Raw genomic sequence first — 25,563 nt, forward strand, 5'->3', positions numbered from 1 at the left:
ACATTTGTTGATATTTTAGCACGACACACTATTCCTTTTTTATTAATTCTAGCGGTGTATTAAAGTCACATATGCTGGCATGTGTTGTAAAATGTACACTCGAATCATTACTGTAAATATTTTAAAACATTTCCGACCCCATATTTTAATTTGTACCAGTCCAACTAAGATTTTGGCGGGCTCGAAGGATGTCGACCGCAATACATGTCAGGGCCAGGTCAGGGCCAAACCAGTCATTGTAGGTATTCCTCAGGGTTTTGGCGCGTTCGGCTTAGGCCCGTCATACGTGTATGGCCCAAAACCGGTAAGACCCAATGGTTGTAGCATCATCCGGTTAAGATCTGGATTGTCAGCCTAAACCATATGTGCATTACAACCGGATCAGGCAGCTTTCAAACGGATGCGGCACAAGTGCAAATGCTATCTTGGTCTCGAGCAGGTTAGTGCTAATTGATATGTTACTATGGTGATTTATCTAAACTTGCTTCCACAATCCAAAAAGAGGGGCGTGTTTTATCTTAGCCTGAAAGTTAGCTCGCTAAACTGCTTAGCGAGCTACGACGAATACCCCCCAGAACCGAATTATGAACGACGAAACTGTAAACAAACGCAACGCAAAAAATGTTGTCCATCGAAATGTAGCCCATACCATGATTTTACAAGTCGAATCTGAAAACGAAAACAAGATAATTGTTAAAGCACTTGCTGTCCTCAGTGTCACATGCATGGGTCAGTTTATTTTCGCGACAATCACACACCCTTCTCCAGAGAACGTAAGAGAAAAGTAGCTAAGTGTATAATGAAATGCTGCCCCCTAAAATGCAGGAAATAGCATTTCAGAGGGTCTCGCCCCCCATCACAAAAACCGTGCCGCCGCCTCTGACAGTGAAATGGTAGATAACAGAAAACCGCTTTGCGGTTGCAGCATGAACACATGCTGGGTGAAACTATGGCCTGGAGAGGGAGAGGAACATAAAACCTGTTGACCTACAATTATCACTCCTACTCAATGTGTTAGCTGAAGCTTGGTGAACAGTGTGAATACAGTGGCCTGAGAATGGACTGCCACAAAAGCTGTTTTTATGATTCCAGTTCAGAAAGTTGGTACCACTCAATGTTTTTTGGCCAGTCATGTATTCAGCTAGTTGAGGATAACAATATCAAGACTTGTGCTTATTAGTAGATCTAGGTGATTAGAATCATATTGTTCAGTGGTTTGGAGAAAGACATAGTGGTACTTAAACCTTCTGAACTTGAACCTTGACACCAACCTTGTTCTAGAAATATTGCTATTGAAACAACTGTCTGACTCTAGGGAAGACAGTTGTCATTTTTATCATAATGGATCTCTATAGAGGTGGATAATAATGACTGGCCTGAGACCATGTCTTGCCAGATATCTGACTTCATAGAACTCCACCCAAAGTCATCCTTTCTCATGTCTTTTATGACAGAGTAATGAGTCTACCCCTTACTGTAGACCCCTACAGTGACTTCAAAACCTTTTTTTACAACTATCAATTCAACGCAGAGAATTAAAGTAATGTCCATGATTCTCTTAATCTTATGTCTTCCAGATATCGTGGAGGCTTTTGCTCAGAACAAGACGGCCAGTCTGATCGGGGTTGAGGGAGGCCACTCACTGGACAGCAGCCCGGGCACCCTGAGGACCATGTACCAGCTAGGGGCGCGCTACCTCACCCTCACACACAGCTGCAACACACCCTGGTGAGACACCTCCTGGCAGCACCCAGACTCCATCCACAGCAGAGAAGTTCACATATGTTTACATGCGATAGTGTACCATCATTTGTGTTCTCAACATATGTGAAAGGGGTCCCACTCACAGATGCTCTGTGAACATTAAACAAATCATAGCCAGTTGTCTTAAATCAGCAAGTTACTGTGGGATACCATTTATGAGGGGCCGTGTAGGCCATAATTCAAACTCGACTCTCATACACCATTGAAAACCTTTTGCCTTTCACAAACACTACTGAAATACACACACATACAACTGAAAATATTCATTTCTGAAAATGTAACCTCTCACACATACAACTGAAAATGTAACCTCTCACACGCATAACTGAAAATGTAACCTCTCACATTCATTACTGAAAATGTAACCTCTCACACATACAACTGAAAATGTAACCTCTCACATGCACAACTGAAAATGTAACCTCTCACACCACAACTGAAAATGTAACTTCTCACACGTACAACTGAAAATGTAACCTCTCACACACAACTAATTATGGGACAATTTACTAAGCAAGATAAGACATTTTTATGGATGTGCTTCATACTTTAAGTGTGCACATAAGTTTACTGTACAAAATACAGTAGATGCAAACAGTGATAACATTTTAACAACTGATCATTTTGTTTTATAATCCCTTAAAATAAGTTAACACTAATCTTGATGTGCATTTGAATGAAATGTCAATGATTTTGTGTGGATACATAGCTATATATATTTTATTTTATTTCAAATATATTAGGCAATCAACTTATTATATAACTGAAATTATATTCAGGGGTGCATATAACTGGTACGCAGGTACACATGCGCGTACAGGAATGTGTAATGCCAGTTGTATTACTAGGCACTTTCGCGTACTTGACTGATCTTCTCATCTAACCTTACACATGACATGTTGCTTGTCAACTACTGTCAGAGACGTCCAAAAAGCAACAGATATGAAGCAGCTTCTTCGGCGTTTCGCCACCTACAAAGAAACGGGGAGGGATCTTATGGATCATCCATGATTTATTCATGACTGAAGGTACATTCTGGAGGAAAGATGGAGGAGAGAGAGGAGAGGGAAAACAAAATTCATCCCACATATTTGGATGTAGGTATACAGACATGAAATAGATCTGCCACTAGAGACATACACAGAAAGTCATATGAGGAGTGTGCAAATATACTTTCAAGACACTCATTATGTTTACATTAATAAAAAAGTTTATTTAATGGTTTGAAAGGTTGTGATTTTCAGAAATAAGAAAGTAGTTGCTTTGGGTCTGGGTATTACAAATAACAAATCATCCTTTTAAAAACCAAATTAATTTGAAAAAACTAAGGGAAACTAAGGGGATCAGTGAAAGTTTATCTGAGAAATGCAGCAGCTGTAGTAAAGAAGAGATGAAGGGCAATAACCCATCAGCTGTATTACATCAGGCTCCCCTCGTAATGTCCATGTGATCTGGATGAGACCAGGTAGTAGGCTGATTGGAGGACAGCTGGCATTGCTGTCTCCAGGGGCTTTTCATCCTCAGAACGTCTCCTCTCGTAAGGAAACACCTTCCTTCACAGGCCCCTCCCACACAAAGTTCAGATGACAGTCCTTCATCTTGGTGCTGAAAACCGTGTCAAAGTGACAGTTCTGCTCTTCTGAGAAGGTGTTTCTCCAGTCTCCAATTTGACCTGATTACAAAATCACATGGCATACACAGCAGAATGAGGTAGGGTAGGGAAAAGAAGGGTAGGGTATGGTAGTGTAGGGTTAGGGGAGGGAAGTGTAGAGTAGGGTAGGGTATGGTAGAGTTGGGGGTAGGAGAGGGGAGGGATAACAAACTCCAACACAACAAAGCCCAATACAATTACCAATACAATTCAACACAACACAATATTCAGGTAATGGGACCCTTTACAATACAACTTCACCTTTCCTCATGAAGTTTCCCTTGCTGTGGTCCATGATGTCCTGAGGGACCAGGGTATAGTTCACCATACGATTCTCCTTCATGCTGCTGAAGCTGCAGTGACAGAGGCAACGTTTGAGCTCCTCATCCACTAGGGGCTGCTGGAGGAAAGCGCTCACCTTCTCAATGGACCCTCGCAGGTCCTAAGGGAATAAATAAAGGTGCAGTTTCTTTAAATTCACAAAAATATTACTTGAAAATTATGTTATGGTATAAATAGTGACAATAGGGGCCCTATATGCTATGCTATGATATAATGAACACAGTGCACGTCAACAGGGAGGTCTGATCAATGTAGTATCAATGTATAGGATGTCAACATATCTCTACTGTATTTTGCATTGTGTTCCTGTGATACTCTATGGAAATGGAACACAATACAATACTACTTCATGCATTTTTTAATTGCAAATTGATGTAATGCTGTCTATGGCTGTTGTGTGCTTAATGGCAACAGTAAAAGCAGTTTGATCTGGATGAGTCGTCCTACCAGCCACATCTCTTCATAGGAGATATAAAGAAAATTGTCCACAAGGTCGACTTGACTGGTCCAGCCTTTCACATGATCAAACCAAGATCCGTAGTGAACTGTAAAAACATTTGCATGAGATCAGCCATTGTTGGGCATTGTTTAGATTACATTTGATCTACTAGATCTGTATGTAATTTGTGATCGAAATTTTTATATTAATAAGACTGTCTAGTTAGTTCCTGAGAAAGCTGTAACCTTGTGTTCTGATAATATGAAGAAGAGCCTGTTGTGTGCTGGAGGCTGCAGTGCTTTCTACATGTATAACAGGCCTGTCCTTGGGAGGGCTCTTTATCAGACTCTGGCAGACTGTGTACTCTGTGTGTTTCTGAAGAAACCTTTATTCAATAAATACAGCTTTGGGGTTTTGTGGTGGTCTGTCATTAAACATTGATCAATTAACAATAATAAAGATTACATACAATGATTTCTATATTACGTCTACATTATGTTTGATCTACACCCTGCTATATTGGCTCATGAGAACATGGAACGTCAATGGCATTTCGAGGAGCACTATCTAAAGACTAAACAAATAATATCTAACACCTGCACAGCTTCTCTCTGTGCTTGCGTAGGCTATGTTGATTGTCACCCACCTGACGTTTCTAGTGAGAGTTGAAAAAAAACATATTGTGATACTATTTAACTGCCCTTCATTCCTGTTTTCTTTGTCCAGTCCTCTGAGAGGCTCAGCTTGAGTGTATCAGACACCTGCACCTTATATATATGTAATAAATACTATTTTGTCTTGAACTTGTATTTGGAAACTGACTTCATTGACTTGGTACTTCCACAGCATTAGGGTACAGTAAGAGACTTATTCAGTTTCTTGATTCTCAGATTTCCATCACAATTTGCAGACAGACATTTCATCTTACCTGTAACTTCCAGAAACCTGTCCAGAAAGTCTTTAAAGGAACCAGGCTCAGGGAGGAAGTTAGCCATCTTGTGGAAGTGGTAGAAAGAGACTGCCACATCTTTAGGGTTCCTGCTCACATAGATCACCTGAGAGAGAAATGAAGAAATGACAGCGACAGTTTGTTAGTCAATGCAGTCATGAGATACTAACTGACAGACTACCAATGGGTTCTGTCTCTTTTGTTTCTCAAAAACTCCCTTTCGCATAGTTTCATCCCAATTCTTCACATCAATCATGTTGTGAACTGAAATATCATAATTTGAAAGAAACTCTAAGAGAGAAACTTATGTTTCAGTTTATGTAACAGCGAATGTTACGAATGCACTTTTGCTCTCCATAGAATCACCAGAGCAGAGACAGAAACATAAAGATGCATAGCTCACAGGAGACTGACCTTGGCTTTGAAGCCCTGCAACGCGTTTCCCAGAAAGCTGTATGGCAGGTGTGTGGTGAGAAGACGCGCGCCCTGGGAGGCCCCTACCACCTGGCTGCTGTAGTACTGCTCCAGCAGGGCGCCCGCTCCCAGTTAGGCACAGTCTGGGACTTCTGGGGATCCCCTCGCCTACTTACTAGAGTCACCACTTCCTGCATCCACGTGGTGCCTGTAAATGGAATGACTAAGTTCAGTTAAGTTCAGGGTTTTATTATCAATCTGCAGATTGGGAGAGAAAACCAGACCCCTGACAATAAATGACAACACAACACCAGGCTTGAGGTCTCAACCATGTCTTGCTCCGCACAGTCTGGGACTTCTGGGGATCCCCTCAGTAGTAAAATCCCCTCCCCTAGTAAAATTGACCAATCATATCTTCCCTCTAAATGGGGGGGCCTTGTTAACGCTAACTTTATGACAAGTTCCGCCCGCTGTGGGAACGGAGAAACATGATCACAAGCCTAATAGACTAGCTAGCCTGTTCATTCACTTCACAAGTGAAGCTGCGAGTAACATCCCTGCTGGTGAGGAGGACATTGTTTCACATTTGTTATGCCCGGTAATCTAGGTTAACTATTAATGAGAAATTGGGATTAATCGGCAAAGGAAGACCTACACCAGAAGTTAATTTTGTGCAGAAAACCAAAGCTTTTGAGAGCCTATATGTTATAGTGTGGTGCAGAATGACCGGTCAATCTGTAGGCTAACTATATGTACCAACGCAACGTCATTATGCACAATTACATTATGCACAATTACCGTGAATAGTGACGCAAGGGCTGGCTCAAATAGTGCTAAATGACCAACACAATTTCATGTAGGCCTTAATGCTGTGCGCGCTGTATGGTGTTTTTTTTTTCCCGACGAGTAATTTAGGTCAGAGGGCCAAGGTTTAAGAGTCACGGTTCGCTACTAATGAGTATGTTTGCTGCAGGTCAATCATTTGTATGTTTCCAAAGTCTTTACTTTTAGCGGGGAGCTAATTGTGTATGCTCTCCCCTCTTTTCTTTGTAACCCAAAGGTTTTCAACCTACTAGCCTACTACTACTACTACCACTCACCTACTAAATAAAAGTGGAAAAAGTGATCGAGTTGCTACCGTGTTCTCTGTCCTATGCCTTTGTCAAGTTAGAGGCAGTCACTAACATTACACCGAGATAACTTGACAGTGACAGACATCCTCTTTTACCCGGAGAGACCTGTCGACCGCATTCTCAGTTCTGCCAGACGCAGTATAATAAGATGCAACCCCCCCCCCCCCCCCACACTCCCTACCCTACCTTAATGAACAATAGGAAAATGTAATTGTGAAATCTTGCTGTTCAACACAATGATTTCATAATCAAATGACTGTAAGAGTCCAATTGAATATAACAGGAAATTGCTATCAAATGATTTGCTCATGGAACATAGTTGACTATTGCCTGATAACATTAAGACCATTAAACACTTAAGACCATTAAGACCTTTTCACCATAATCATTTTTTTCTACAATATAACACGTGTTCATTGATTGAAAATATTGAGCTCTGTATTCTTCATTGACTCAGCCTATAGCTCTGCAGTAAGAGTATGTGCCCCTATTATTATGACGCAACTACGTCATACCTGGTGCAGCCACTGTTTTACAGACGCATAACAGATTGAAGGAAGATTATCAGTGTGCAATCCCAGTAAATCATTTTAGGTTCAATACTGGAATATGTATTTCGAAAACCCTACTGCTAGTTAGTCAGTTTACTGACAAAAACTATATCACAAAGACAAATCCACAATGAAAACAAATTCATCACAGTGTTTGGATGAAGGACAAAGACTGAGAACACATTGAAGGCAGTGAATATCCCTCAGAGCAAGGTCAGTAGAAATGATAAATATTCAGCCAATGACGGTTTCATAGAGCAGGTACTCTACTTTATTTACACTCATATTTCCTTTACATTCATCACATCACTCGCTCTTTCTGTTGATTTGAAATCATGAATTCTACAATCAACAAATGTTGCATTGTTTTTAGAAGAGTTGGAGGCCGATTTCCTAAAAGGGAGAAACACAAAGAGAGGAAAAAAGATCAAAGATATTGATGAGAAAATCCAGATTATAGTTTTACAATGATCCATTGACAGGTAAATAATTAACATATCACACGCATATGTTGATATCTGACAGTAAATCTCTTCTATTTCTTACCTCAGCTCATGTTGATGCGATTCCCTGAACCAATGGATCCGGAGTTAGAACAAGCGTTAACATTTGAGGTGTTGCCAACCCGTTGACCAGCTCCCACTCCTCCTGTTAAAATATGAGAATTGAGATAAGGACTTCAGAGTTGACAATAGAAACTCAGATTTTTGACTTTAAGATCCTGATATCTGAACATAAGTAATAAACTGGACTGTTGATACAGTTCTGGCAATTGAATTCAATTTATTAAGAGGATATAAGCAATAAGAAGAACATCTTGCCTTTCATATCAACTGTGTTGCCTGATCCAATGCATCCTGCATTATATCCGACATCGACGCAAGAGGTGTTGCCCACAGCAGCATTGGGTCCAACACATCCTGTAAGAGAACATGCGAGAAAGAAATTTGATGAAACTGTCAAGACAACCTGACAGAAGAGAATAGACACACTCAGATCTACCTTTAACGGAGAAGGCATTATTGGAACCAACGTTGCCTGAGTTGCAGCCCACGTGGATGTTGTCGGTATTACCAATGTTCGACATTGTTCCTGCTGAGATCTAGAGAGTCAGAGAATGACTGAGAGGAAAGTAAAACCATGATTATCATACAAATGGTTCAGTCAAAAAAATTTGACATGTTTTAGCGCATTGGGTTTCTCTCTTTGAATATCTTATGTTGTAAGAGAGTCTGTCATAGCCTGAATATCTAATGCAACATAAAATATGACAGTAAATGAGTTGTCTAAAAGAAAGCAGTAGACTGAAAAACAGACATGCATGCAATCTCCATCTTACCACTGGTTTCAGTCCTGTGCTTTGAGCTGAGCTTGTTGACCTGAGGAGAGAAGACTGCTTTTATAAAGATCCTGAACAAGTGTGTTCATGTCTGTTTAAGAGGAGGAACTTCCTTGGGCGGGTTTCCCAGATTCGTTAAGAAGCTCTTAACACTAAGAGCGTCTTAAGAACGTTCTAAGGGCGCTCTAGAATGCTCTTAGAACATCCTTAAGAAGATTTTAGCGTTAAGAGCTTCTTAACGAATCTGGGATACCCGGCCCTTATAGGTTCAAAGCAGTTTTCTTTGTTCAGCTTAACGTTTCCACAGAATCTGAAGAGGATATGTGAGGTTTGTCATCAGCTGAGGTCAATTTCAAGAAAAAAAAATATTAATTCGGAAATTGGAAACAAGTTGTATTAAACATTTGGCTGACTGTTATAGTAAGACTACTGTTACACTACTTTATAATCTCATCACATATCCACATGCTAATGGAGTCACCTTTTTACAGATAATGGATGGATAGAAACAATGAAATGGATTGATCACAGATATGAACACAAATAGAGGCATCTCTCTACACCTCTAATCTTTGGTCTACGTTTTCATCAACATTTGTAAAACCTAAAAATCCAGTGTTGGAACATAGTCCTAGTCAGCGTTGGGAACGTTACTTTAAAAAAGTAATTGGGTGTGCTTGCCTTCGGCAAGAGCACAACCTTGGTTCTCTCACATATATATATTATTATTGTGAGAATGCTGTTAAGCATCTGTGAAATTGAAAGGAATAGACTCATCTAATTGGTAAAAAAAATGACTAACATTCCCCCGATTGTCCCTTAAGGACTTAGTATTAGTGTGGCATCATTCAAACCGTTGATTTTTTTGGTAGGAAAACCAAGCTACATCTGCTGATGGTTAGTTTATAACATTTTGTTATAACAAGAAGAATAAACGATGGAAGTAATGCATTACATGAATTATTATCTATTTCTATTAGCTATTTTTTTCTTTTTTTTGGGGGGGGGGGGGGGCAGAGCAACTGCCCTCAAAATTCCTGTGCACGTCCCTGCTTGACTGGGCAACTATGTTGATAAATGATCCTGATTTTTATCCAGAAATTAAACCAGTTCCAGTGATGAAGCAATAAACCAAAGGAGGGTGTGGTATTTGTCTTTGATACATCACCTCCCAAGCCATGTTACTGTTCCATGGAAAGGGAAGTTCTCGTGTGAAGCCCTTTTCCTTGGTATCAACGTGTCTCTTACTGGATGGCCTCGATGGCATCACTTCAGAACATGTTTCTCTAAAAAACTGTTCCAGTGATGAAGCAATAAAGCAAAAGAAGGTGTGGTATTTCTCTTTGATACATCACCCCCCAAGCCATGTTATGGTTCCATGGAAAGGGAAAGTTCTCGTGTGAAGCCCTTTTCCTTGGTATCAATGTGTCGTTTAGATGGGTTCCATTACAGTTAATAACTCCCTAATCTGAATCAGAATTCGGTTTATTTGCCATGTAGGTTTACACAAACACAGAATTTACTGTGGCAGAAAGGTGCAAACAATAAACACTCTTAAATTACAGGTTAATTATTGTTCATTATTATCCAGAGCGGCTTACTATAAATAATTGGTGCGACCAAATCATGTTTTGCGCCAGTAACTGAAGGAGTTAGTAGCGCAAGTGTCACCAGTGGAAAAGGTTAGTGTAAGCTTCAAAGTGGGTTCTTTATTAATAAATGAATGCAATATGAGTAGGCTAAATGCCTGAACATATCACGAGAAGGGAAACACATAAAAAATATAGCTGCAAGCGGCAATGAGGTGGCCAAGCCGCTAAAGCAGGTAAAATGCACAAAAAATATTTTAGACATCCTCAGAACAGGGTTCTGCGTAAATGCAGCTTTGAATCCATCAAAGATTTGCTGAGATACTGTTGTGGAAAAAACATCACACTGCTGTAATTATGAAGATGGAGAAATGCAACGCGTTTCCCAGAAAGCTGTATGGAAGGTGTGTGGTGAGAAGACGTGGGCCCTGGGAGGCCCCTACCACCTGGCTGCTGTAGTACTGCTCCAGCAGGGCGCCCGCTCCCAGTTAGGCACAGTCTGGGACTTCTGGGGATCCCCTCGCCTACTTACTAGAGTCACCACTTCCTGCATCCACGTGGTGCCTGTTGATGAGGAGTGGTTTGTCCGTCTCTTCATAAACGGAGTGACTAAGTTCAGTTAAGTTCTGGATTTTAATAAGTATTATCAATCTGCAGATTGGGAGAGAAAACCAGACCCCTCGCAATAAATGACAACACAACACCAGGCTTAGGTCTCAACGATGTCTCTCTCCGCTCTGAAGGCCGGAGGACCATCTTCTATAGGGCACAAGAATGTAAACATAGATAGTGATAGTCAGGCAGTAATGACGTTACAACAGTCTGACACATAGACACAATCTACTCTTATTAATAGCAAGCTTACATGAGAACATACCAACTAGTATCCAATGACTAGTTCTATTGATTAGTGAATAATGTAAGCACACAGGAAATCCCAATTTCTTCCACACTGTCATAGATTCTCAGAGAGCCAGATAGAAAGACACACACACACAGACCAACTAACCTAGCAGCACCACTGTGTTGTGGGCTGTTTTGTTTTGAAACAGTGGTGAGCTTTACTCTTCTTACCTGACTTGGGGTAAGTGACGATGAGTGTGTCCGAATCCTGGAAGTGAAAGCCCCGGGCCTGCTGCAGGGAGTCCTGGGTGTGCAGGTGTCCAGGGAAGAAGACACCCTCGACAGTCTCAGTCACATCCAGACGGGCCATGTCTAGTAGGCTCCCTGTCAGAAAGAAGAGAGTTTGTACCACAGCAGCCTTAAATAGGCGAGGGGAAGTTTCTGAAAAGGAAGTGGTGCTGAAGAGGCGGACTGTGTGGAGGTCATGGAAAAAATGAAGTCACAACGGTGATGTTTATGTGTGGTTGTAAGAATAATAGAGATGATGCAGTAGTGGCTTCTGAACACAGTTCACACCATGATCCTCTTAATTAGGGTGACTGTTAAGACAAATTAGTGAATGGTTGCGCAATACCAATAGCATCCAGCACACAAAAGGCACTGAGTTAATGAGCGTCAGGTGTGCAGAAAGGAAAATCTGGACAGTGTGCAGGAGACAACAGAGACGCTATCGGTGAGTGAGCAGTGCGTTTGAGGAGAGGATTGTCTGTTTAGGGTTTGTTTGTTTGTTTTTTTGTTTGAATCGAAGTGAAAGTAAAGAAACGCGTCTGTTTCTGGTCCATGCACTTGAGTTTAACTGCTTTATATAGCGTGCAATGAGTATCAGTGGTGAACCGTCAGGGCCCTCTAGGCCTTCTAGGCCCTCAGAGAGGGCCTAATATATTCTACAAATATTTATTTTAAAAGTAATCTGTTATAATTGTATTTTATTAATCCATAATTTTAAAATGTTTCTGAAATAAGCCATTCAATCCTGCCCTATTCCGTTTATGTTGTAATGTGAAGAGTTAAATGAAAAAATCCTGTTTTGTCACCCTATCAGAATTCTGCTGCCTCCGTTGTTGGGAGAAAAATGCTATGCAGCTAGCTCTGTGATTGGTGATCCAGCTATTAACTTTACAGAGTGCCGCTTGATAGAAATTCAATGAAAGGCAAATTTCTATTGACAGTGAAATTGACTAATCATATCTTCCCTAGAAATGGGGGGGCCTTGTTAACGCTAACTTTATGACGCAACTACGTCATACCTGGTGCAGCCACTGTTTTACAGACGCATAACAGATTGAAGGAAGATTATCAGTGTGCAATCCCAGTAAATCATTTTAGGTTCAATACTGGAATATGTATTTCGAAAACCCTACTGCTAGTTAATCAGTTTACTGACAAAAACTATATCACAAAGACAAATCCACAATGAAAACAAATTCATCACAGTGTTTGGATGAAGGACAAAGACTGAGAACACTTTGAAGGCAGTGAATATCCCTCAGAGCAAGGTCAGTAGAAATGATAAATATTCAGCCAATGACGGTTTCATAGAGCAGGTACTCTACTTTATTTACACTCATATTTCCTTTACATTCATCACATCACTCGCTCTTTCTGTTGATTTGAAATCATGAATTCTACAATCAACAAATGTTGCATTGTTTTTAGAAGAGTTGGAGGCCGATTTCCTAAAAGGGAGAAACACAAAGAGAGGAAAAAAGATCAAAGATATTGATGAGAAAATCCAGATTATAGTTTTACAATGATCCATTGACAGGTAAAGAATTAACATATCACACGCATATGTTGATATCTGACAGTAAATCTCTTCTATTTCTTACCTCAGCTCATGTTGATGCGATTCCCTGAACCAATGGATCCGGAGTTAGAACAAGCGTTAACATTGGAGGTGTTGCCAACCCGTTGACCAGCTCCCACTCCTGTTAAAATATGAGAATTGAGATAAGGAATTCAGAGTTGACAATAGAAACTCAGATTTTTGCCTTTAAGATCCTGATATCTGAACATAAGTAATAAACTGGACTGTTGATACAGTTCTGGCAATTGAATTCAATTTATTAAGAGGATAAGCAATAAGAAGAACATCTTGCCTTTCATATCAACAGTGTTGCCTGATCCAATGCATCCTGCATTATTTCCGACATCGATGCAAGAGGTGTTGCCCACAGCAGCATTGGGTCCAACACATCCTGTAAGAGAACATGCGAGAAAGAAATTTGATGAAACTGTCAAGACAACCTGACAGAAGAGAATAGACACACTCAGATCTACCTTTAACGGAGAAGGCATTATTGGAACCAACGTTGCCTGAGTTGCAGCCCACGTGGATGTTGTCGGTATTACCAATGTTCGACATTGTTCCTGCTGAGATCTAGAGAGTCAGAGAATGACTGAGAGGAAAGTAAAACCATGATTATCATACAAATGGGTTCAGTCAAAATGTTTGACATGTTTAAGCGTATTGGGTTTCTCTCTTTGAACATTTAACGTTGGCACAAAGTGTAAGAGAGTCTGTCATAGCCTGAATAATATAATGCAACATAAAATATATGACAGTAAATGAGTTGTCTAAAAGAAAGCAGTTGACTGAAAAACAGACATGCATGCAATCTCCATCTTACCACTGGTATCAGTTGTTGTCCTGGGCTTTGAGCTGAGCTTGTTGTTGACCTGAGGAGAGAAGACTGCTTTTATAAAGATCCTGAACAAGTGTGTTCATGTCTGTTTAAGAGGAGGAACTTCCTTAAATGGTTAAAAGCAGTTTTCTTTGTTCAGCTTAATGTTTCCACAGAATCTGAAGAGGATATGTGAGGTTTGTCATCAGCTGAGGTCAATTTCAGGACAAAAAATAACAATTCGGAAATTGGAAATAAGTCGGATTAAACATTTGGCTGACTGTTATAGTAAGACTACTGTTACACTACTTTATAATCCCATCACATATCCACATGCTAATGGAGTCACCTTTTTACAGATAATGGATGGATAGAAACAATGAAATGGATTGATCACAGATATGAACACAAATAGAGGCATCTCTCTACACCTCTAATCTTTGGTCTACGTTTTCATCAACATTTGTAAAACCTAAAAATCCAGTGTTGGAACATAGTCCTAGTCAGCGTTGGGAACGTTACTTTAAAAAAGTAACGTCCTTGCCTTCGGCAAGCACACCCAATTCATTAGCATTATTGTGAGAATGCTGTTAAGCATCTGTGAAATTGAAAGGAATAGACTTATCTAATTGGTTAGAAAAATGACTAACATTCCCCCGATTGTCCCTTAAGGATTTAGTATTAGTGTGGCATTAGGGTTCAAACCGTAGAAATTTTTGGTAGGAAAACCAAGCTACTTGTCTGCTGATGGTTAGTTTATAAAATTTTGTTATAACAAGAAGAATAAATGATGGAAGTAATGCATTACATTAATTATTATCATTAGTAGGCAGGCTATTTCTGAGCAACTGCTCTTCAAAATTCCTGTGCACGTCCCTGCTTGACTAGGCAACTATGTTGATAAATTATCCAGATTTGTATCCAGAAATTAAACCAGTTCCAGTGATGATGCAATAAACCAAAAGAGGGTGTAGTATCTGTCTTTGATGCATCACCCCCCAAGCCATGTCACGGTTCCATGGACAGGGGAAGTTCTCGTGTGAAGCCTTTTTCCTTGGTATCAACGTGTCTCTTACTGGATGGCCTCGATTGCATCACTTCAGAACATGTATCTCTAAAAAACTGTTCCAGTGATGAAGCAATAAAGCAAAAGAAGGTGTGGTATTTCTCTTTGATACATCACCCCCCAAGCCATGTTATGGTTCCATGGAAAGGGAAAGTTCTCGTGTGAAGCCCTTTTCCTTGGTATCAATGTGTCGTTAAGATGGGTTCCATTAAAGTTAATAACTCCCTTATCGGAATCAGAATTCGGTTTATTTGCCATGTAGGTTTGCACAGACAAGGAATTTGCATTGGCAGGAAGGTGCAGACAATAAACATATAGGAATCTTAAATTTAAATATATGGTCTAACTATACTAAGGATACATAAACTAGCAATACTAAGTGGAATACAATTAAAATAAAATAACATATTATAACATCTTATCCAGAGCGCCTTACTATAGATAAATAATTGTGTGGGGAGGTTGTATGAGCGTTTTCTCTCTGCCAACCTTTCCCTCTCAGCTCTGGGACCCCTCACTCTCTCCCACTTACTCAGCACAAAGCTACGCCCAGCTGATGACTCAAAACTGGAATTGCTACACTACCATTTCGCCCCCACCCTCTCTCTCTCTCTCTCTCTCTCTCTCTCTCTCTCTCTCTCTCTCTCTCAACTCTCACTCTCTCTGAACTCTCACTTTCTCTCAACTCTCACTCTCTCTGAACTCTCTCTGAACTATCTAAACTCTATCTAAACTCTATCTAGACTCTATCTAGTCTCAACTCTCTCTCTCGCCCCCTTGCTCTCTCTCTTTCTCTCACCCACACCTCACACATACACTCATCACCCCATCGCCTCCCTCACACCACCACCCTACCACACACACACTCATACACTCACCCCAACGCCATCTCCTTCACCCATTCACTCCCCACACACACTACACCACACACACATATTTTCCCCACTCACACATACCTCTCATACGCTCACACACCAGAACACACACCCCTCACACACACACACAACGGACACTCGCATTCACACACACACACGCTCTCACTTCTCACACATCCTCACTCTCCTCACTCTCATTCACACACACATTCACACACACTTCCCTTACACCTCCTCTTCCACACACACACTCACTACACACAAACACGCACTCACACACACACTCACTACACACAGCCGTGAAAACTCACCTTGGGGGGGGGGTCATTATCTAATCAGTGCCATAAAATTTACTGAAAATTACAATTGACGTGTGTGCAATAATATTGTTTATCTCAATTAATTTTGGTGCAATATATCGCACAAGAAAAAGTAGTTATCGTGACAGCCCTAGCATACTGTTTTCAAAACTGTTAAACTTCAGTTCAACAATAACATAATACAAAACTGAATAAACTTTAAATTTGCTACATTTATACAGTAATATTGTAATGAAAACAATAAAATGTTATAAAATGATCTCTACGGAAGGGTTGTGCTAGGTGAGGAAAGTGATGCAGAGAGAAGAAATCAGCCAACATTTGTATGGGACAATGTGGCATTTCACCACTCCCGTGCAGTCACCGAGTGGTTTGCAGCCCATCCCAGAATGGTGTCACTTTTCTTCCCACCTCTCCATTCCTGAACCCCATAGAATAATTATTTTCCTCATGGAGGTGGAAGGTTGACTGTATGACCACCATCCCGATGATCAAATGTCCTTCCTGGACGCAATGAATGCTGGATAAATGCTGGTTCCCTGATATTCCCGATTTTCCCTGAAATAACAAATAAAAACGCCACCCAGACAACCAAAAGTTATTCAACAGTTCATAGAGAAATGCAATTCAGTTTGGCCGAAAGAAATATCCTTTGACTTAGCATGCTGTGAGGAGGTAGAGGTCAACATAAAGCCCCATCAATTTAAAAACCAGAGCAATAAGAGATTAAGACAGAGAAAATACCCAATCCTACAGAGAGGAATAAAGGAAGTACAGGGACAGAGCGGCACCAGTATGACCATTGGAGCCACCCCCGTGCAACAATCAACAGATCGCTCAGTAGGGGAACGCCCCAAACAAAAAAGCAGAGAGCGATCGCTGGAAGAGTGGGACAACATCAAAAATACCAAGACTGGGAAGAGTCCTTGCAAAGGATGCAGTATGAAATAAACAACCTGATGATAAAATTACGAAACCGCTGTGACAAGATGTCTACACCCAGGCCAACATCTGAAGTCAGACCAAACGAGGACCCCCACAGCGCATGGCAACATCACAGCAGCAGAGGGGCCGTGCACTTAAGTCATACAACTGCAGCACAGGGTGAGAGATGGAGGAAGACTGGGGACCCCCAACTATCACCCGGCCAACAATCCAAGTGCCTGGTGACCCCTCAGATGACAACTATCAATCCTGGAAGGGAAGAGGTGGACCTATGCAACGTGGAGGGAGACCCCATGGGGGAGGAGGACGAGGCCCACCCCAACAGCAGGACAGACGAGCACAATCCAACCCTAATCTGACTGACAATCAGCAAGCATGGGCGTGCTGGAGATCCGGACAACAAGGACATCTCAAAGCAGACTGTCCATCAAATTCGTATTTGGCGCCAGCTGCAGGCTGGCATTAGAGGTTTCCAGAGGAGTCTGAAGGGGAAAAGATGTCACTAATAATCTCACTACCCCCCCCCAAAAAAGGGTAGAGACGGCTTCAATCTCCCCCTCTCAAGTTCATCCATGCAAACTGTAGGCTTTATCGGAAAACACAAGTGATACCACTTACAGAGCCACTCACAAATGCAAATTGAAGGAAAAACCAATTGTAGCGCCTCTACTGTACTCAGCACACACTCCCATCAATCTATTAAGAAAAGACATTCTCTGCATTCAAAGCCAATATTTTGTGTACCCAAAGCGGCCTGCCAGTGGAGTTCAATGAAAATCCCTCAGCAAACCAGATCCATTCATGAATACAACAGCAGAAGACCCCCACAGCCAGGTATCACCACTAGCGTACTGGCTACAATTGGCACCACAAGAATCTTCACTGATCCAGTCATGGGAAGAATGGGAGCCGTGGGTGCAAGCATTAGTAGGGAAACCAAGACCATAGAACAGATACTGCTCCACTGCGCTCTTCTATATGACAAACATCAAAGTCGCACAGACTATTTTATTTTTATTTATTCATTTATTTTGCAGGGACATGGCACACCAATCAACAGCAAAACTGAACGTTTGCAAAAGTTAGCCAGAGAGGCTACATTTAATCTGCTGTCCCCTGCCAGATGTTTGAAGGCAGCCTAAAATTATGCCTAGTGTTGGATAGACTTGATAAAAAAATAAAAATAAACTGTACTCTATCATCAATCAGGCCCCGAAGAAGCTGCCACAGCTATAACACTCCCACCAGAATTACAAGAATGGTACCAAGTACAGGATTCTGCCCTCCACCGAGGCCACTCACTAGACAGCAGCCCGGGCACCCTGAGGACCATGTACCAGCTAGGGGCGCGCTACCTCACCCTCACACACAGCTGCAACACACCCTGGTGAGACACCTCCTGGCAGCACCCAGACTCCATCCACAGCAGAGAAGTTCACATATGTTTACATGCGATAGTGTACCATCATTTGTGTTCTCAACATATGTGAAAGGGGTCCCACTCACAGGTGCTCTGTTAACATTAAACAAATCATAACCAGTTGTCTTGAATCAGCAAGTTACTGTGGAAGCGTAAACATTTATGAGGGGCCGTGTAGGCCATAATTCAAAGTTGACTCTCATTCATCATTGAAGACCTTTTGCCTTTCACAAACACTATTGAAATACACACACATACATTTGAAAATGTAACCTCTCAAATGTATTTCTGAAAATGTAACCTCTCACACATAGAACTTAAAATGTAACCTCTCACACGCATAAATGAAAATGTAACCTCTCACATTCATTACTGAAAATGTAACCTCTCATACAACTGAAAATGTAACCTCTCACATGTACAACTGAAAATTTAACTTCTCACACGTGCAACTGAAAATGTAACCTGTCACACACAACTAATTATGGGACAATTTACTACGCAAGATAATACAATTTCATGGATGTGCTTCAAACTTTAAGTCTGCACATACGTTTACTGTACAAAATACAGTAGATGCAAACAGTGATAACATTTTAACAACTGATCATTCTGTTTTATAATCCCTTAAAATAAATTATCACTAATCTTGACGTGCATTTGAATGAAATGTCAATGATTTTGTGTGGATACATAGCAATATATATTTTAATTTATTTCAAATATATTAGGCAATCAACTGTTATTATATAACTGAAATTATATTCAAGGGTGCACTAAACTGGTACGCAGGTACGCATGCGCGTACAGGAATGTGTATTGCCACTTGTATTACTAGGCGCTTTCGCGTACTTGACTGATCTTCTCATCTAACCTTAAACATGACATGTTGCTTGTCAACTACTGTCAGAGATGTCCAAAAAGCAACAGATATGAAGCAGCTTCTTCAGCGTTTCGCCACCTACAGAGAAACGGGGAGGGATCTTATTCACGACTGAAGGTACATTCTGGAGGAAAGATGGAGGAGAGATGGAGGAGAGATGGAGGAGAGGGAAAACAAAATTAATCCCACATATCTGGATGTAGGAATACAGACATTAAACAGATCCGCCACTAGAGAGACATACACAGCAAGTGATGTGAGGCGTGTGCAAATATACTTTCAAGACACTCATTGTTTACATTCATAAAAAGTTTATTTAATGGTTTAAAAAGTTGTGATTTTCAGAAATAAGAAAGTAGTTGCTTTGGGTCTGGGTATTACAAATAACAAATCGTCCTTTAAAAATGTAATTTGCAAAAACTAAGGGAAACTAAGGGAATCATTGAAAGTGCATCTGAGAAATGCAGCAGCTGTAGTAAAGAAGAGATGAAGGCAGTAACCCTTCAGCAGTATTACATCAGGCTCCCCTCGTAATATCCATGTGATATGGATGAGACCAGGTAGTAGGCTGAGTGGAGGACAGCTGGTATTGCTGTCTCCAGGGGCTTTTCATCCTCAGAACGTCTCCTCTCGTAAGGAAACACCTTCCTTCACAGGCCCCTCCCACACAAAGTTCAGATGACAGTCCTTCATCTTGGTGCTGAAAACCGTGTCAAAGTGACAGTTCTGCTCTTCTGAGAAGGTGTTTCTCCAGTCTCCGATTTGACCTGATCACAAAATCACATGGCATACACAGCAGAATGAGGTAGGGTAGGGAAAAGAAGGCTAGGGTATGGTATAGTAGTGTAGGGTTAGGGGAGGGAAGTGTAGAGTAGGGTATGGTAGAGTTGGGGGTAGCAGAGGGGAGGGATAACAAACTCTAACACAACAAAGCCCAATACAATTACCAATACAATTACCAATACAATTCAACACAACACAACACAATATTCAGGTAATGGGACCCTTTACAATACAACTTCACCTTTCCTCATGAAGTTTCCCTTGCTGTGGTCCATGATGTCCTGAGGGACCAGGGTATAGTTCACCATACGGTTCTCCTTCATGCTGCTGAAGCTGCAGTGACAGAGGCAGCGTTTGAGCTCCTCGTCCACTAGGGGCTGCTGCAGGAAAGCGCTCACCTTCTCTATGGACCCTCGCAGGTCCTCTGGGAATAAATAAAGATGCAGTTTCTTTAAATTCACAAAAATATTACTTGAAAATTGAGTTATGGTATAAATAGTGACAATAGGGGCCCAATAGGGGCCGATTAAATCTATATCTGCAAGTAAAAGCCCTCAGGCTCTTCCGACATTTACTCTAAAAGATTCGGTCCCAGTCTATGATAGAACTGAGGTTCTAAATAGTTTTAACAATCATTTTGTATCATCTGGTTCTTTGTTTGACTCTACAGGAGCTGCCCCTGTGTCTCCCTGCACAGAGGCTCCAAGGTTTACAGGAGAACCTTTTAATTTTGTACCTTTTACTGTGCAGCAAGTGCATCAGGCCCTCAAAACATTGGATAGCAGAAAATCCCCTGGACCTGATTCAATAGAGCCCTACTTTTTAAAATTAGCAGCTGATTTTGTAGCACCGCCTCTTACAATCCTTTTTAATATCTCAATTGAAAACAAAGAAATCCCATCCGTTTGGAAGTCAGCTTTTGTTACCCCCTTATTAAAAGGAGGTGATCCAGCAGCTTTAACTAATTACAGGCCAATATCAATTCTGTGTGCCTTGTCAAAAATCCTTGAATCTCTTGTGTGTGATCAGTTAAAAGAGTTTCTAACCTCCAATGACCTTCTCTCAAAACTGCAATCAGGCTTCAGGAAAAAGCATAGTACCATCACTGCAGCTACACAAGTGATTAATGATATATTAGTTGGTCTGGATAAGAAGCAGCACTGTGCTTCACTTTTTATTGACCTGTCGAAGGCTTTTGACACTGTGGACCATGCTGTTTTAAAGCATAGGCTTCTTTGCTTGGGTTTGTCAAATCATGTAGTTTCCTGGTTCACAGATTATTTGAGTGACAGGACTCAGTGTATTAAATATGATGGTCTGTGTTCTGAATTTGTGAATGTCCACAAGGGGGTGCCACAGGGTTCAATATTAGGACCCCTCTTGTTCATTATGTACATTAATGATTTGGGAAAAAATGTGTCAGATGCTAACATGCATCTTTATGCAGATGACACAATTATTTACTGTTTTGGTTCAACTCCTGCTAGAGCTGTTGAATCTCTGCAGAAAGCTTTTGATGTAGTCCAGCAAACACTCCTGCAGTTAAAACTAGTTCTCAATTCTGACAAGACTAAACAAATGTTGTTTTCAACTTCCAAAAAAGTACCTCAAATTGTCCCCTCAGTGTCCACTCTTGAGGGAAATGTCATAGAGGTGGTTCGTATGTACAAATATCTTGGTGTGTTGATTGATGATTCCCTTTCCTTCAAACCCCATATTGATAATCTTGTGAAGAAACTGAAACTCAAATTGGGTTTCTTCTACAGGAACAAATTTTGTTTTTCTTTTGAGGTCAAAAAGCTACTTGTCACTGCAACGTTTTTATCCAGTTTAGATTATGGAGACTTGATTTATATGAATGCCTCAGCTAATTGTCTATGTAAGATTGATGCTGTTTATCATGCTTCGCTGAGGTTCATTACTAATTGTGGAGCCCTGACCCATCACTTTGACTTGTATTCTCGAGTGGGTTGGCCCTCTTTGTCCACCAGAAGGCTGGGACACTGGTGTACTTTTATTTATAAGGCCATGTTAGGGCTACTTCCCTCCTATATTTGTAACTTAATCACACAGAAAAGTGTTGCTTCCCACAATCTGCGTTCAAACAATCAGATGCTTCTGTCAGTTCCATTTGCGCGCACAGAATTAGGAAAAAGGTCTTTCATCCATTCTGCTCCCACCACATGGAATTGGCTGCAAAAAGATTTTAAACTAACTGAATTGATTTCTTTGAACGCTTTTAAATCTAAGCTGAGAGCATTTCAGAACACCTCTTCTACTTGTAGTTGTTTTTTATGATTTTTAATTTACTTGGAACTGTTTTTATTATTTTAATTGAAAACAGTTTTTTCTGATTTTATTTGATAACAGCTTTTTTAATTTTAATTTTAATTTGTGTCTTGTGAGTGTATTATTGTGATTGATCATGTAAATTGTTGCTGCCTCTTGGCCAGGACTCCCTTGAAAAATAGGTTCTTAATCTCAATGGGACTTTCCTGGTTAAATAAAGGTTAAAAAAAAAAAAAAAAAAAATATGCTATGCTATAACATAATGAACACAGTGCACATCAACAGGGACGTCTGATCAATTTAGTATCAATGTATATGATGTCAACATATCTCTACTGTATTTTGCATTGTGCTCCATTGATACAATGGATGGAACAAAATACAATACTACTTTATGCATTTTGAAGTTGTAAATTGATGTAATGCTGTCTATAGCTGTTGTGTGGTTAATGGCAACAGTAAAAGCAGTTTGATCTGGATGAGTTGTCCTACCAGCCACATCTCTTCATAGGAGATATAAAGGAAATTGTCCACAAGGTCGACTTGACTGGTCCAGCCTTTCACATGATCAAACCAAGATCCGTAGTGAACTGTAAAAACGTTTGCGTGAGATCAGCCATTGTTGGGCATAGTTTAGATTACATTTGATCTATTAGATCTGTATGTAATTTGTGATCGAAATTGTTATATCAATAAGACTGTCTAGCTCGTTGCTGAGAAAGCTGTAACCTTGTGTTCTGATAATATGAAGAAGAGCCTGTTGTGTGCTGGAGGCTGCAGTGCTTTCTACATGTATAACAGGCCTGTCCTTGGGAGGGCTCTTTATCAGAGTCTGGCAGACTGTGTATTCTGTGTGTTTCTGAAGAAACCTTTATTCAATAAATACAGCTTTGGGGTTTTGTGGTGGTCTGTCATTAAACATTGATCAATTAACAATAATAAAGATTACATACAATGATTTCTATATTACGTCTACATTATGTTTGATCTACACCCTGCTATATTGGCTCATGAGAACATGGAACGTCAATGGCATTTCGAGGAGCACTATCTAAAGACTAAACAAATAATATCTAACACCTGCAGAGCTTCTCTCTGTGCTTGCGTAGGCTATGTTGATTGTCACCCACCTGACGTTTCAAGTGAGAGTTGAAAAAAAACATATTGTGATACTATTGCCCTTCATTCCTGTTTTCTTTGTCCAGTCCTCTGAGAGGCTCAGCTTGAGTGTATCAGACACCTGCACCTTATATATATGTAATAAATACTATTTTGTCTTGAACTTGTATTTGGAAACTGACTTCATTGACTTTGTACTTCCACAGCATTAGGGTACAGTAAGAGACTTATTTAGTTTCTTGATTCTCAGATTTCCATCACAATTTGCAGACAGTCATTTCATCTTACCTGTAACTTCCAGAAACCTGTCCAGAAAGTCTTTAAAGGAACCAGGCTCAGGGAGGAAGTTAGCCATCTTGTGGAAGTGGTAGAAAGAGACTGCCACATCTTTAGGGTTCCTGCTCACATAGATCACCTGAGAGAGAAATGAAGAAATGACAGCGACAGTTTGTTAGTCAATGCAGTCATGAGATACTAACTGACAGACTACCAATGGGTTCTGTCTCTTTTGTTTCTCAAAAACTCCCTTTCGCATAGTTTCATCCCAATTCTTCACATCAATCATGTTGTGAACTGAAATATCATAATTTGAAAGAAACTCTAAGAGAGAAACTTATGTTTCAGTTTATGTAACAGCGAATGTTACGAATGCACTTTTGCTCTCCATAGAATCACCAGAGCAGAGACAGAAACATAAAGATGCATAGCTCACAGGAGACTGACCTTGGCTTTGAAGCCCTGCAACGCGTTTCCCAGAAAGCTGTATGGAAGGTGTGTGGTGAGAAGACGTGGGCCCTGGGAGGCCCCTACCACCTGGCTGCTGTAGTACTGCTCCAGCAGGGCGCCCGCTCCCAGTTAGGCACAGTCTGGGACTTCTGGGGATCCCCTCGCCTACTTACTAGAGTCACCACTTCCTGCATCCACGTGGTGCCTGTTGATGAGGAGTGGTTTGTCCGTCTCTTCATAAACGGAGTGACTAAGTTCAGTTAAGTTCTGGATTTTAATAAGTATTATCAATCTGCAGATTGGGAGAGAAAACCAGACCCCTCGCAATAAATGACAACACAACACCAGGCTTAGGTCTCAACGATGTCTCTCTCCGCTCTGAAGGCCGGAGGACCATCTTCTATAGGGCACAAGAATGTAAACATAGATAGTGATAGTCAGGCAGTAATGACGTTACAACAGTCTGACACATAGACACAATCTACTCTTATTAATAGCAAGCTTACATGAGAACATACTAACTAGTATCCAATGACTAGTTCTATTGATTAGTGAATAATGTAAGCACACAGGAAATCCCAATTTCTTCCACACTGTCATAGATTCTCAGAGAGCCAGATAGAAAGACACACACACACACACAGACCAACTAACCTAGCAGCACCACTGTGTTGTGGGCTGTTTTGTTTTGAAAGAGTGGTGAGCTTTACTCTTCTCACCTGACTTGGGGTAAGTGACGATTAGTGTGTCCGAATCCTGGAAGTGAAAGCCCCGGGCCTGCTGCAGGGAGTCCTGGGTGTGCAGGTTCCCAGGGAAGAAGACACCCTCGACAGTCTCAGTCACATCCAGACGGGCCATGTCTAGTAGGCTTCCTGTCAGAAAGAAGAGAGTTTGTACCACAGCAGCCTTAAATAAGCGAGGGGAAGTGGTGCTGAAGAGGCGGACTGTGTGGAGGTCATGGAACAAATGAAGTCACAACGGTGATGTTCATGTGTGGTTGTAAGAATAATAGAGATGATGCAGTAGTGGCTTCTGAACACAGTTCACACCATGATCCTCTTAATTAGGGTGACTGTTAAGACAAATTAGTGAATGGTCGCGCGATACCAATAGCATCCAGCATACAAAAGGCACTGAGTTAATGTCAGGTGTGCAGAAATTAAAATCTGGACAGTGTGCAGGAGACAACAGAGACGCTATCGGTGAGTGAGCAGTTCGTTTGAGGAGAGGATTGTCTGTTTAGGGTTTGTTTGTTTGTTTGTTTGAATCAAAGTGAAAGTAAAGAAACGCGTCTGTTTCTGGTCCATGCACTTGAGTTTAACTGCTTTATATAGCGTGCAATGAGTATCAGTGGTGAACCGTCAGGGCCCTCTAGGCCCTCTAGGCCCTCAGAGAGGGCCTAATATATTCTACAAATATTTATTTTAAAAGTAATCTGT

General features: G+C 40.9%; 1 protein-coding gene, 3 long non-coding RNA genes and 1 pseudogene across 8 annotated transcripts in view; 1 reads left to right on the forward strand and 4 right to left on the reverse strand.

The window, feature by feature from the left end:
• LOC146247310 (uncharacterized) overlaps positions 1-13,814 on the reverse strand; it is a 55,728-nt gene extending 41,914 nt beyond the window's left edge. Inside the window, exons 1-5 of one of the 3 annotated variants that reach the window (XR_014732232.1) lie at positions 13,705-13,813; positions 13,355-13,473; positions 13,174-13,272; positions 12,904-13,002; positions 12,602-12,750 (exon numbers count right to left, since the gene is read on the reverse strand). This is a non-coding gene — a long non-coding RNA (uncharacterized LOC146247310). Of the gene's footprint in view, positions 1-12,601; positions 12,751-12,903; positions 13,003-13,173; positions 13,273-13,354; positions 13,474-13,704 lie in introns of those variants that run through there. The other 2 variants (XR_014732233.1, XR_014732231.1) reach the window with 2 other exon arrangements.
• LOC146247314 (uncharacterized) lies at positions 250-4,983 on the forward strand. Of its 2 annotated transcripts, XR_014732236.1 has the most exons (4): positions 250-439; positions 1,578-1,728; positions 2,685-2,792; positions 3,691-4,983. It is a non-coding gene; the product is annotated as an uncharacterized LOC146247314 (long non-coding RNA). The 2 variants fall into 2 exon arrangements; XR_014732235.1 differs by having other exon boundaries at positions 253-439; positions 1,578-2,792; positions 3,691-4,912.
• LOC146247315 (sulfotransferase 2B1-like) lies at positions 2,786-11,393 on the reverse strand. The gene is made up of 7 exons (XM_084681992.1): positions 11,246-11,393; positions 10,642-10,735; positions 5,560-5,674; positions 5,125-5,251; positions 4,205-4,302; positions 3,677-3,857; positions 2,786-3,436 (listed from the first exon to the last, which is right to left on the reverse strand). Exons 1-7 carry the CDS (start codon positions 11,382-11,384, stop codon positions 3,285-3,287), a joined length of 906 nt encoding a protein of 301 aa, XP_084538118.1. The 5' UTR covers positions 11,385-11,393; the 3' UTR covers positions 2,786-3,284.
• LOC146247316 (uncharacterized) lies at positions 7,488-8,602 on the reverse strand. Its single transcript, XR_014732234.1, has 5 exons — positions 8,583-8,602; positions 8,246-8,345; positions 8,065-8,163; positions 7,790-7,891; positions 7,488-7,636 (listed from the first exon to the last, which is right to left on the reverse strand). It is a non-coding gene; the product is annotated as an uncharacterized LOC146247316 (long non-coding RNA).
• Positions 13,815-19,534: 5,720 nt separating the features above from the next.
• Positions 19,535-24,982, reverse strand: LOC146247317 (sulfotransferase 2B1-like; annotated as a pseudogene). The gene is made up of 6 exons (XR_014732270.1): positions 24,844-24,982; positions 24,122-24,329; positions 23,687-23,813; positions 22,772-22,869; positions 20,232-20,412; positions 19,535-19,974 (listed from the first exon to the last, which is right to left on the reverse strand). The product of XR_014732270.1 is annotated as a sulfotransferase 2B1-like (transcript).
• Positions 24,983-25,563: the final 581 nt, after the last annotated feature.

This window comes from Hypomesus nipponensis, chromosome 19, assembly GCF_054491055.1.
Source record: "Hypomesus nipponensis isolate SF chromosome 19, ASM5449105v1, whole genome shotgun sequence".
In the NCBI taxonomy this organism is placed as follows: Eukaryota; Metazoa; Chordata; class Actinopteri; order Osmeriformes; family Osmeridae; genus Hypomesus; species Hypomesus nipponensis.

Bases quoted from the DNA above. Each gene is read 5' to 3' on its own strand.
- LOC146247315 (XM_084681992.1), bottom strand. From the start codon at position 11,384: ATGGCCCGTCTGGATGTGACTGAGACTGTCGAGGGTGTCTTCTTCCCT. The intron at 10,736-11,245 runs GTAAGAAGAGTA...CCTCATCAACAG, and splicing joins CGTCACTTACCCCAAGTCAG to GCACCACGTGGATGCAGGAA. The intron at 5,675-10,641 runs CTGGAGCAGTAC...AGCGGGCGCCCT, and splicing joins AACTGGGAGCGGGCGCCCTG to GCTGGAGCAGTACTACAGCA.